Source organism: Agelaius phoeniceus, chromosome Z (assembly GCF_051311805.1).
Source record: "Agelaius phoeniceus isolate bAgePho1 chromosome Z, bAgePho1.hap1, whole genome shotgun sequence".
In the NCBI taxonomy this organism is placed as follows: domain Eukaryota; kingdom Metazoa; phylum Chordata; class Aves; order Passeriformes; family Icteridae; genus Agelaius; species Agelaius phoeniceus.
Window position 1 is genome coordinate 77738483 of NC_135303.1, and position 13569 is coordinate 77752051.

Genomic DNA, 13569 nt, shown 5'->3' on the forward strand with positions numbered 1-13569 from the left:
TGGCCCATCTTGGATGTTTATAATTAATGGCCAATCAAGGACCGAGCTATCTCGGACAGAGTCCGAGAGAGCTGCCCTTGTTATCATTCTTTTCTTTTCTATTCTTAGCTTAGCTAGCTTCTGAGAAAACCTTTTCCTTTCCCATTTCTTTTTAGTATAGTTATAATGTAATATATATATATCATAAAATAATAAATCAAGCCTTCTGAACATGGAGTCAACATTCTCATATCTTCCCTCATCCAAGAACCCCTGTGAACACGGTCACAGATATCCTCTGTTTTTCATCTTAATGATTCTGATCGAGTGAAAATATGTTGTAATGGAAAATAATGTGAAGAAACTTTCACTAGAGAAAGACATTCTATTCCTTTACCCCAGGAACAATAACAATACCCTGAACATGAATAAATCTTAAGGACCAGAGGTAATACTGAACTAGATAGGTGAAGCTTTGCAATAAATATTAACTTCCAATATCAAATCAAGCTGAACCATAACCAAGAAGTGTGATTTTACTACCACTGAAAGTGAAAGAGTAGGTGAAGGGGATGGACAAAGTGTGCCAAGACAACTGGCTTGCTAGATCTGTAAGTCAATCTACTTTGAATACTTCTGCTCCCTATCCCACGTCTTTGAAAATCCCCAGGAGATGCAACATTCACTGAGCCCTTGAGGAATGTCTGCCCTTTCTGAGAATGCTCAGAAACTGAGAAAAGAAGGGCAGAAGGGTAAGAGCAAGCAGGGAAAAGCAGTAAGTAGCTCTATTACCCCACTGTGCTAGAGTCAGAATCAAAATCTGTCTTTTAAGGTCTTTCACTCAATTTTTTTTAAACTGAATGAACAAAATCCAGTATCTCTGAAGTGTCAGCCCTCAGTCTTTCTAACTAAAGCATGATTTCACTGATGATAGCTCATTTTATCTCCCACTTTTTAAAGCAGAATCCAATTGCGCTGTCTAAATTGTGGTATCAGCGATTTGTGACTAAAACTTCATCAGCACTTTAATCTGTATGACTCTTTATTGTTACAAGGCTCAAATCACACCCATTGCATGAAATTATATTATCTCTGAACTGTGAAGTGCTAAATTCTGCTTCTGATAAACACAATGAATTATAATCCAATTCTGTGAAAATCACACATCGCATTACAGTTCTTGCTGTGAGGAAGTGATTCTGGTTTTCATTAATTTCACTGAAAAGTAATTTCGACCAACCAACCAAAACTAGAAATGGATTTTTTCCCCCCTGATTTTCATTGAAAAGCTCCCATGGCCAAGGTCCAGCAAACTCTTAATGATCAGATACATACAGAGTAGTAAATTTGGTAAGCACTCCCCCATGACTAGACAGGATGTTGCTGTTAAGAGAACTGTGATTCAGCATCAAAGCAGTCCTCAATGAGAGAACAGTTATTACATATTTTGTAATGTTTTCTAAAAGTTAATGGTGATATAAAAGGTATAATCTTTGTCTTCTAGGAAGTTTTGATACAAACATTTACTAGGTCTAAGGACATTAATGAGAATCATGTATAATTATGCAAGACCATAAGCTATTTGGGTTACAGGAATAAATTGTACAGAGGAATCTCTGGACCGGAAGAATGGTTAGATGAACAAATAAATGTGTCTTTCAACTTTTATTTAGTGTCATGGAAACAACTCTGTGCCAGGAAGTCATATGATCTTCTAAAAAGCTTTCAAACACGGATATAAGCACAAAGTCCATGAAACTAATGACAATGTATTTCTGACAGCTTGACCGCATCAAGCTTTCCTGGATGTTATGCTGTGCAAGAATGCTTGTTTCTACAATGCCTTTCTATTGACAGGCAGATGAATCTGGTTTTAGGTGCTGAGATGAGTTAATATTATTCTTATATCAATAACAAGTAAACAAACTACACAGGAGACTTGTTAGACTCTTAATTTCTTTTTTAATCAATAAAGCGCATGGAATACTTTTACAGGAAAAAGAAAATGCTGTGCAGAATGTTGTGGTTTTCTTAAAAAGTATGTAAATCCCCGTTTATTCCTGTTAAGTGGTATAGTTAAGAGCAGTAGATTCTGATTATCCTATCTGCTTTTATTTTTGAATGGGTCATCATCTATACAAAAGGCAATTGAAGAAATTAACCAATTAGGTTATTCAGAATTCATTAGATGAATATGACCCTAACTCCAGCCTTTTGGTGTCAGGTGAGATGAAAACCCTTGGATTCAGTATAGGGTGGATTCCCCTGACTCAAGCTCTGAAGAAGAGGAACACTATGCTCAAAATGATTCAGCACAGGATATGTACTAAAGGGCTCAGGTAAGGGGTCAGGGTATGTGGGTTGTGTCTGTAGTAATGGCTCATAGTAATGACTTAGAGTGAAACCAGACAAGCAAAGGAACTGCCCACAGAGCACAAGCAGCTGCTCAAGACTGCTCCAATGGAGATGCTGTTTCCTAAGGCTTCTAAAAGCATGTATGGGATCAGCAACCTCTAGAACAACCTGATATTGAGGCAGGAGTGCAGAGAATCCCTGCCCTATAGAAAAGTAACTTGTCCATTTCCATTAATTTACCTACTTCAGTGCTGAAGTTAGGAACTGAGCTGGGTGGGCCAGAATCCTTTAGTTGCCCAATTTCTATTTACACACCCAATTTATTATTAATTTTTACACAAATTTGCTTCAATAAAAAATATTTATCTTCACAGTTATTAGAATCACATTACAACCCTATTGTGTCTCTTTTTAGGAATAAAACTGGTTACATGCTGTAAAATTAGGTTCTGGTAACTTTAGTGCCTGCCAAATTTAAGTGAGATGTTCCTGATGCTTGCAATATTGCTTTCAGTAGGTTTTTCTGCTGTATATCATGAAAAGCAGTAAAATACTGCTCTTCCAGTGCTGTGTGGAAAGGCTAGTACGGATAAAAATAACAAGTTTACTAATGGCTAAGAATCGTGTAAGAATAATGTGCTATAGTGCTATCCCCTTGACATACTTGTATGTATGTATGTATACTTATCTTTTAAATAGATATTATAATTTTAAACATGATAACAGGACAAATGTGCAAAAAAGAGAAAGCATCATGAAAGAGGAAAGCAGTGTGGTTATACAAAGCTTATTACTGTTTTTACAGTGCAAAGAAAGTCTAAAATGAAACACTGATCTTAAACATACACTACATTGATAAATACTATTGATTTATTGTTGCATAGTCTTCATCTAGGGAAATAGACTGTTCTTTTGACTTACATATTTTTCAGTTAGGCTGATGCTTTAAAATAAGATATGAAATGTCATGGGAAAAATGAAAAGCTCTGGTTAACAGCTTATCATAACTAAATAGTGAAAGACTTAAAAGTATGCTGCCTAAGAATTACGTGTGTCTTACACAACTTGTGAGTAATTTTATGAAGCCAGGAAAAATGACCTCATTGTTAACAAACTGAATGAATAATAATAAATACAAGTATTTCCTCATCTACCATAGATTTCCTACATGTGCTTAGGTGAGTCACAATTCCTTCAAAATTCTGTTCCTTTACAAACTTATTAGAGATTAACACTGCTATGCCTTTTCAGAGATACTGTGAGAAAAAAAAAAATTACAATTCCAACATGTTCAAATGCTGTGGTGGCAAGTGCTATTTAATTCTTTCAAACAAATGGGCAAAATAATACATTTTTCTAAAGCAAAACCTACATCTTACATGGAACTGAAATCACTGTTGTATTAATTTATCTTCACAGTTCAACAACTAGATTTTTGGTTTCTTTCACAATGAATGAAGCAGGGTTTCTATCTACAATTCCCCTATGTCACTTTTTTGCTTCCATTCATGTGTTCTGTGCTCAGAGCCCCTGCAGGCAGGGGGCCCTTCCAGCTGTCCAGATGAGCACAGCAGCCACGTCCCACTGCCTCAGCAGATCTCCCAGGCTCTGCAAAGCACAACCACCCACAGTGTTCCCACAGAGGGCTCTGCCCTCTCCTCTGACTCATTCTGCTACCTTCAGCAGACTGCTGCTCTGAAATAACCACCTTTCCCACAGACACCAGGAGAAACTGCCAACACTTTCAAACTCAATCCCACTTGTTGCATTCACATAAGCCAGCCTTTCTCAATAGCCACTTTATCTAACTTAGGAACTAAATAAAAGGTACTGAAAAGGGACAGCACCTTTCAAGCAATGAAACACCTTCTGGCACACTTTGAGTGTTTTACTTGTCAGCATGCTCACCCCAATCTATATTCTCTTCTTGAAAAACAAGTGTTTATAAAAATTTTTACTCTTTTTTAAGCTATTAATATGAAGACAGTGATAAGCAAAAACCTTTTGGAAAACTGATTTTTTTTTTTTCCTCAGTGCTATTTGTCCCAAGAGGAGGAACAAATTTTCCTGGCTTCCTTAGCAAGGCAAAGCTTTTCTGCCAACAAGTATGTCTTACAGATCTTAGAACACCTCCTCAGCATTTTCTGATCTACTGGCAATCAATACTGAGTCATGCTGAGGCAGCATTACACTTTGCCAGCATGCATCCTTTTTCTCCTGTTAATTTCATGTGGCTCCAAGAAACACAGGAAGCGCTCAAGGTCATGGCACAGCCATGAGCCTAAAGGAGAGATCCTCATGGGAGGAAGACAAGTGCATGAAAGAAAGGAAGAAACTGAATTATCTAAATAGAAAGAAAAAATTTCTTAAAGAAACCTTTTGCTATCTACATTTCAGTGTATTCTCATATAAACTTTTAATCTTTGACACAAAATAAACATAATTTTTAAGTGCTTATTTAGTATGCAAATTCTTCATCACTTCTTAAATTCCTAAGTAATAAAGATGAGCTGTGACCTATAATACTAGAAGAAGCTTGCCAGTGCTGAATTTCCTATCTGTGCTCTTTTGATAATTTTCATTTTGTACACTTTAAATTCATTGGATTAAATAGCTACACAAGAAATTTACAGTGACAGTTTATGAAGCACCCTGCTGGCTACTCCAAGATATACAGCAAGAGTCAAACTTTCAGGGTGCCTCTAAACATTTTCTGCATAAATATGGACATTTCAATTTGCAGATAAAATTATGCCCCTGCTTATTTGAGTACAGTGTGCAATCAGATGGGCTTGAATGATTTGCGTGTTTTTAGGCCTGCCAAAAATATATTTCAAGTTTAAACAGTTATGTGGTTTAATGGATCAACCCTTTATGGTCCTTAACCATAAGAGTCTCTTTCTTGGAGTATCCTTCATTCAGCTGGACGTGCTAAAATGAGCAGAAAGAGAAATCCATGGTATTTCAGTAATTTTCACCCAATATTCTGGAGGTGTTTCTGTCTTCTGAGCTGCCATTGCATCAGCAATCACAGAGTATTTGGTGCATTCTCAAAGTTTACATGTTCTGCCTTGTGAATTGAGAATCTGCTTCCACAGAAGTGACATTAGGAGGGAATTTTGAAAATTATGCATTTTCCTTTTGAAAATCATAAGGTGATAAAAAAGACTGGGATTGCCACATACAAGCTGACCTGTTGTGTAATTTGGAATGAAAAATGTTTCAACATACATAGGTATATAAAAATATGATTACAAACTTTCCATATTCAAAAACGTTAGAATCTTTGAACTCAGTTATTCTCCAAAAATGACCAACACTTAAAGGTATATTCTTGAAGATCACAAAATGCTGCAAGGTTGTTAATTCTTTTTTTTGCATAATTTCTTTGCATGTGTGTTTGATTTTCTTCTTGTTTTTCCGCTTCTTGTTTTTTTTTTCATGCACCAGCATTTGGAAAGCATTGTAACCACTGCATATAAGTTCATAATTTTACAGTAACATTTTGATGGCAGACCTGAGCAAAATTTTCTCTTTTTTATTTTCTTTTTTTTTTATTTCTCCATTTTCTTCTTTAATGGCCTTTTGAAAAATCCAGCCTGCAAAAAAGAAAAAAAGTTACTAAGAACTTCTCAAACCATATAAGCCATACTGCTTACATTCATGTGTTGGTTCTTACTACTATTTTAATACTTGCACTGCTATACAAAGTTAATGAATATTTTATCATGTCACTGTTTTTCCTGGAATAGAAAAACTACGTACCATTAATATATAGTAGAGTGCTGAATCATTGCTTTGCTCACATATTGTCAAGGATTAAAGTGCTTAATCATAATCAGATAATCAGTTGAATAAATAATATTTTATTTTATAATGTAAAAATTTTCAAGAGATTATGCATGTTGAAATTTTTAAGCTGTAATCTTCTAATTTAACTATGAACAAAATATTTAGCTTGGAGAAGAGTGCCCACTTGTGGCAAGACTTACACCACAGGGCCTAGCATCTCTTGCACAACAGAAAAAAACCTAGTTGACAAAGGTCACAGCCAAAACTGATAGAAAAATTCCTTAATAAACCCTTACTCATACTAAAATATGTTCTTATTTTTCTTTCCCTAACATAATGGTAATATAGGTTTCAATCAGGAAGCACCGCTCACTCCACATTAGAAAAATACAGTGTTATTTTGTAATTTTTTCAAGATTTCACACTACTACTTTATCTACAGCTAGATAAAATTATTGTCTGTGAGGTTCTAGTTATGAGAAAGAAATGATGGAGAATTTGAGCATGTTTGTTCAGGCTCCTGAAGACAAGGAGGTGCAGCTTACCTTCCACAGAGCAAATATAAGCAGTGCAAGAATCAAGAGTCCGGCGAAGATACTCAGGAGGATAACCCATAAGGGGACTGTACCCGGTGGATGTTCTTTGGAAATCTTGATCATGGTCTGCAAAGTGTTCAGAACATAAGTAATAAATAATGTGTCCTTCCAAAATATCAAAACAGCAGCGATTAATCCGTATGCAGTGATTTCCCAGGGCACCACTTCATTTTACCAACAGGAATTAGTAGGAGGGAATTAAGAAAATAATTTCCAGCATGAAAGGCTGGAGATTATTTACACAATACTTTGCACTTTTATAAGTGCATTCATTTATGAGAGTGGCACTGCTACAAGTCAGTGATCATTGTCCTAAAGGACACAGGACTGAAATCATGAGGAGTGGAAAAAAAGGCTAAGGAGTTTCTTCAGTACACTCTTCCTCACTCAGTGCCAGCCTCCCTGAAAGATGGAGGTAAGCATAAGTGTAAAAGTCTGTGTAGAAACTAACTTGATTTTAAACATGGCATATCTGGTGTAAACCCAACAGAAACAAGTAATAGTCACTTTTTAATAAATGTGACCATGCAGGAGTTTGAATTGATTAAAGAATTTATTAGAGACCAACTTTACAGTTAAAAAGAACATTGAAGAACTGAACACTAAGCATGAAATTATGTCCCTAAAAAAGTTAAATCTGAAATTCCTTGTCTCTCATTATCTGCAAGCCTCTCAGCTGTGTTTTTTCTCCTGGACTGAATTTTAATCTGTCACTTAAAAGAAATTTCTAGATACAAAACCAGCTAACAATGGACCACTGATTTTTGCATTTTCAAAAATATTTTGTGCAAGATGTATTTCATATTGAATATTACTTTTCTAAATTTTGGAGTATTAACAATAAAAAATCATAATAGGATTTCTGCTTTAAAAAATGGACACTGTAGTAAATAAGCTCCTCCATATACAAGTTATCACAAAAGACCAATGTTTAAGCACTAAAAATGCTTGGAATTGAGAGTAGTAAAAGGATGAATACCTCCATCAAAACTTTAGACATTTCTCTTTATATCTGATGCCACTATTATCATGTTATATATTTCCTTATCTATGAAATTCATAACAAACTTCTGAAAAATAAAAGATCCTGTTTCAAATATATATCCTGGGTAACAAAGTAGAAGGAAAGAATAAATAAGGAAATAGTAAAGAAAATACCAAGTATGATCAGTTTGAATTGACTCAGAACAATTTTCAAATACTATTGATTCCTGAAAAGAATTATAATTATATTTTTAATTTACATAGCTGCAGGAAGTATTTATATTAAAGCAAGCAGAAAAATTCAGATAGTACTTATCCTTGCCTAACTACATTGGAGGGTACTGGGCTTTTGTGTTATTTTCTGACTAATTCTGACATTTCTACTGTAATACAAAATCACTTCTGCTTACAGTAGGATAATGCATTACTAAAAGTAATGATCAGTTCATTAGTAATGGATGAAAATGAATGATTCCATCACACAAAAAGTTCTATGAAGAACAAAAACATCAATGATCACATTCTTACCTCCAGTTTTTGATGGTCATTTCTCAAAATCAGTGATGAGTTCTCACTCCTCAGTAATGCTTTCACAACAAGGGTTAAGCTGTGAATACTGGCCTGAAAGAAGAGAGTAGTTGCTATGGTTTACAGTTAGGTATTTTTAGTAGAAAGCTTTGTAGCAATGAGAGAGGTGAAGGAAAAACCTAATGCTTTGGGGGAATGCTGAAAAACATAAAAGTCAGTGAAAATGCTCATGTATGTCACCTGCAGCACACATTATTGCTTGCCAGACAGCAATACTGTTTTGAAAGGGTAGATAGCAGAGATTTCAAAAGAATATGAATTAATTCTGGAATACTAATGTCTCTCTTCTGATTTTTTTTAATCAAAAAAATTCTTTCTATAGTTGAGGAATCTTCACAGATTAAGGCTTACTTAAAAAATATGTGCTCCTTCTCATATCTGCTGGATTAGACTTTGTGGATGCATAAGTAGCTATTAGAAAAGGACTATCAATACAGAATAAGTAAGGGGTGCCCTCTCACCATGATTTTAAACTCCTGATAAATTATAACTACTTACTTTAGGGATAAGAAAGTGCATGTGACCCAGTTTTAAGGAAATTGTAAAATAGCAAAAGAAACTACTTCAAATACTAGAGGAGAAACTTAAGAAATTGAAAGACACAATTTTAATAGACATTAGAAACATTGGCTTAAGTCTCTCAAACCCAAAAGTTTTCTGAATACAAACAGGATTTACTTACTTTTATGATGGTAGGTTTCCATACTCTCAATGAAACATTCACTTGATATACATCAGATGGGACCAGGGCACAATTAATAGAGGCACAGCTGTATGTATCACAGTCCTAAAAGGGACGAGCATGAGGAAATAGGAAGTGACTTTTCACATCATTAAAACTAAACCATGTAAACTACTATATATACAGATCACTTGCTATGACACCAGTAATAAACTGGTATTAATTACTGTAGCTTTTTATGTAAAAATGACACTGCATTATATAAAACAGGTTGAGATATTCGTGCTGTGCTAGAATAGACTCGGTTTTTGTAGGATGGCAAGCCCTGAGGAATCTCTGTTGCTGCAGCTATGGAGCAAAAGTCATCACAGAACTCCTAAGGGAGGCACAGCTTGTAAAAGCAAGTGTTTTTCTCTCAACACAGCTATGGCTCTTCTGAAGTGTTTTTCGAATCTTGGGACATCTGAATCTCTCAAGCAGGGAAATAGGTGTGTGTGAAAATTTGAGTAGCTTTACTTCCTAGCCGGAAGTACAGCAGGATTATGTTGTAAAAAGTTGGATTATGTTGTAAAAAGCTGGAAACCGTCACTTAGCCTAGACTTTTTTCACCTCTGTGAAGGACAATGATGAACATGGCAAGATACTCTTCCCATGGTTTCATTTGCACCAGAAATTCCACTTGCACCTCTGTGCTGAGGACACCTTCCCCCTGACCTGCTAACATAACTACAGCATCAAAATCCCTTTGTAGCTCTTTCATCTAAATGTGAAGGGCTAGTCCTTTCCAAATGGAATCAATTATAGCTGCATGGAAAATCTCCCAGGTCCACTGGATGTCTAAAGAAGCTGAAAGGGACATAAGAAGCATTTAAAATATTCCTATTTAATATTCCTATTTATTAATTACAATGGAAAACCAGACAGTAATGATTTATTCAGCTGTCAAATGTGCTACTGCTATTTACATATTTTTTAAATTAAACCCCAAATTATCTAAATTTAGTTCCACATTGAGTTTTGCTCTAGTTGACATAGAAAAGGTTTTCTAAGTTATTAAAACAAAGTCAGTTTCCAAATGATACCGTTTCAGAGCAGTTTTTACACATCTTTTTCAGAAATACTCAGCTCCAAGATCTGGATTAATGTCTGCAGTGAATATATATATGAATAGGCTTACCATAATTGTATCCCTTGTAGGTTCTTTTATTTTTGACAGCACAAATGGTTTCCCAGTGCCAATCTTTAAGGGATCTACAGGGTAACTACTTTGGCAGATGGCATTCTGTAAGCAGAAATACAAATAATATTCCTATTGTATGGATATGCAATCTATTACAAAAAATGATCTGGAAACAAGTCAACATTGATAATATTTAATATTTAATAACAAATAAAATGTTTACTAGCCACTAAAATAAAATAGCATATTGCAAGAGTGCTGAATAGGAAATTCAGATGTCTATGTATTGAAGTATTATTATTCAAACTGCACATGAAATATTTATGAGATAATTTAACCTAAACTCTATGCAGCTACTTAAACATCTGTACAAGCAAACAAGAGCTTCCTGCAAGATGACCATTATGTGAACCAGCAAGAGTTGGCTATTAAATGAGCTAAACAGCTTTTGCATGGGAAACCACAGAGGTTCTGCCCTAGAAAGCAGACAGGCAGGTTAAGTGCAGGATGCAGAATCCTCACTGGCAATATCCAAGGAGGGGGAGTGGATGCTGGAGCACTGAGGGATCTCTGTGACTGCTTCACAGGTAGCTAGGAAAGCCTTTGGTGTCTTCAGTGTGGGGGAATTTTTTTTTTTCACTCAGGTCATTTTCTTTCACACTGCTAGCATGAAAAATATACAAATCCTCTGCAAATGCACTTTGTCACTCTACTATCAATAGGTGTAGCTAGTAGGACATGAAATTTGTCTTAGAAAAAACAAGATTTACTGAGTTTATGTGCAAATGTATCATATTGGGTGATTGACTAGGGATGACAATAATCGGTAAGGAAATCACAGAGGAAAGAACAGACACAACTTCTTTTGTATTCCAAATAAATATGTTTTTTTTTCTCATTTGATATGTTTTTTGTTTTAAAGTGAATCTCATTGATATATTTTGGTTTATTTTTCAGTTGGGCAACACCAGAAAACTAAGTGAAATTATTAGTAGGGAGGTTCACGTGTATATGTCTCTGAGTGAAAGAAAAAAAAAAGTATTAGGTCACTACTTAGTGAGGGCTGGGTTTTTCAACCATGTAGTTATTGATACAGCTCTAGCTGTAATATCTATAGCTCTAGCATAATGGAATTTGTTGGAATTGTGATCTCTGCCAGTTGCACTGGAGGACTGAAATGGAAAAACTCAAATGAGGGCTGCAGTGAAGAGCATTTGAAACATATGACCTACCATCCCCTTCAAGAAGTCTCAGTGCCCCAGAGAAGGAAGAAGCCAGAGGACTGCTAGTGCTGGAGAGCAGACATGCAGGAAAGGTAATTTCAGTTCCCAAATGAAGAGAAGTGACAGAAGGTTGGGCTCTAGATGGACACAGCAGGATTCGAGCATTTGCAATAATAAGCACTTCTGACAGTGAAGAGAATATGAGGCTGACATCTGAGTCTGGACATCTCAGCACTTGCAATATAACAAACTAGCCTTGTAACAGTGCAGTTATTGTTCAACTCCATTTTAAACCTGCTTGTTTCCTTTTATGAACATCTGTCCCTCTGTCTTATGCACCTCTGCACATACTTTCAAAACAACAGTATCTTGTTATTTAGACTAAAAGCAATGTGTAATCCCAAATGTCTGCAATTTGCAGTTTCTTAAACATAAATTTCAAATTTAAATTGATCATAAAAATAGAAGTTCCTATCTTACCTGGGAATGAGACAATGCAGTAAGGTAGAGAAGAGTGTTTTTGGCAGCTGTTACATTGGGAAATAAGATCTGCAGTGTGAGGTTTGGCATTGGAAAGTGTTCACCTTTTTCAATCTATAAAAAAAGAAAAATGCTTTGACTAGTACTTTCCTCATTTTGTTGGAATTTGATTGTGAGTTTTTTCCTTTCCTGTGTTTTTATTTTCTTCTGTTCATTTTTACATTTCCACAGTTAGTTATGCAAAAAGTGCTTTATAGGTGAGAGAAGTCACTGTATCAGTGGTGGCTCCTGCTGGTTCCTCCTCAGGTGTGCATAGGTAATTGCTCTTTTGCTCACCTGTTCCTCTCTCCTGTTCTCTCTGAGAGGACACATCTGTAAGCAGCAGCTCTTTCTGGAAACACCTGCTATGGCTGAGGATTGGGTAACCACCTAGGTGGAATTGCTGGCAGGGGAATTGGTGATATCATCTCTGAAGTGGAAAAACTTAATAAATGCTCAAGAACCTTTTAAAATTTTTCCCTCCTGGCTACTTATTTGTGATTAGCTGCTTGCAAAGAGGATTTTTACTTTACAAGATCATAAATGTTATGCTCTGCAATCCAGCAGCTTTTTGACTCAGAAAACATAGATTGGCAAATTAGATGAATAATGCCTTAGATGTCCACAGTAGACAAAGAGAAAAGGTAGCTGGCAAAAAACACTGTAGTGGCTTAAAAGAATAGGAAAAAAACCCTTTGTCATTGCAATTTAGTGAGAACAGGAATTTTATCATACCTCATTTTTTACAGACGGAAGTTGATTTAGAGACTTTTACGCTTCTATATGGGACCCTTGATCAGTTTCGGATTTGACAGTAGGAAACAGGATGCTCTCAAGATAACAAAATTCAATTTTGCTGCAACTTTAGGTTGGACTTTTTGTCACAGAATCATAGCATTGTGGACTGGTTTAGGTTGGAAGAGACCTTAAAGATCATCCAAAGTTACAAGCCCCTGCCATGGGTAGGGACACCTTCCTTCCACTAGAAGATGTTGCTCAAATCCAGCCTTGAACACTTCTAGGGGTGGGGCATCCACAACTTCTCCAGTGCCTCACTCCATAATATCCAATCTAAACCTATCTCCCATTCAGTTAAAAGCCATTCCCTGTTGTCTTATAATTACCTGTCCTTGTCAAAACTGTTTCTCCTGCTCTCTTGAAGCCTCCCACTAGGTACTGGGAGGCCCCAGTGAGGTCTCCACAGAGGCTTCTCTTCTACAAGTTGAATAGCCCTGACTGTTCCAGACTGTCCTCACAGGAGTGGTGCTCCAGCCCCTGTGATCATCTTTAAGGGCCTCCTCTGGACCCACTTCAGAAGGTCCATGTCCTTCCTTACTTTGGGAGTTCTAGAGCTGGATGTAGTAGTCCATCAGGGATCTCACAAGAGTGGAGTCCATTGGATATCTTTCCCATGTGATTTTACTTTGCAGTATCCATTCAACCAGGAAGACCACATTCTTGGAGCATGGCATTTACCTACTATAAACCTGACAGGATTTTGGAAATGACTGCTCTAACTTGCAGCAGGGGTAGTCCAAGTTCTCATTTACCTGGGTATGCTCTCTTTTTCCAGCTGAGGATATAGGGTCTAAAACCCACCAGAACTACTCTGCAGGAGACAGACCATCTGAGACCTTCTAACTCACTGTGTTCCAATGGAAGGGAGGGAAA

The 13569-nt window shown here is 36.3% G+C and overlaps 1 protein-coding gene across 1 annotated transcript in view; it reads right to left on the reverse strand.

Annotated features, from left to right (window-relative positions):
• Positions 1–3182: 3182 nt before the first annotated feature.
• The window catches only part of ITGA1 (integrin subunit alpha 1), a 72332-nt gene continuing 61945 nt past the window's right edge, over positions 3183–13569 (reverse strand). The window contains exons 25-30 of the mRNA XM_054651859.2: positions 11860–11973; positions 10154–10258; positions 8977–9081; positions 8235–8327; positions 6672–6788; positions 3183–5933 (exon numbers count right to left, since the gene is read on the reverse strand). Of these exons, the coding sequence (XP_054507834.2) occupies positions 5889–5933; positions 6672–6788; positions 8235–8327; positions 8977–9081; positions 10154–10258; positions 11860–11973 (579 nt within the window). The 3' untranslated portion in view covers positions 3183–5888. The remainder of the gene's footprint in view (positions 5934–6671; positions 6789–8234; positions 8328–8976; positions 9082–10153; positions 10259–11859; positions 11974–13569) is intronic.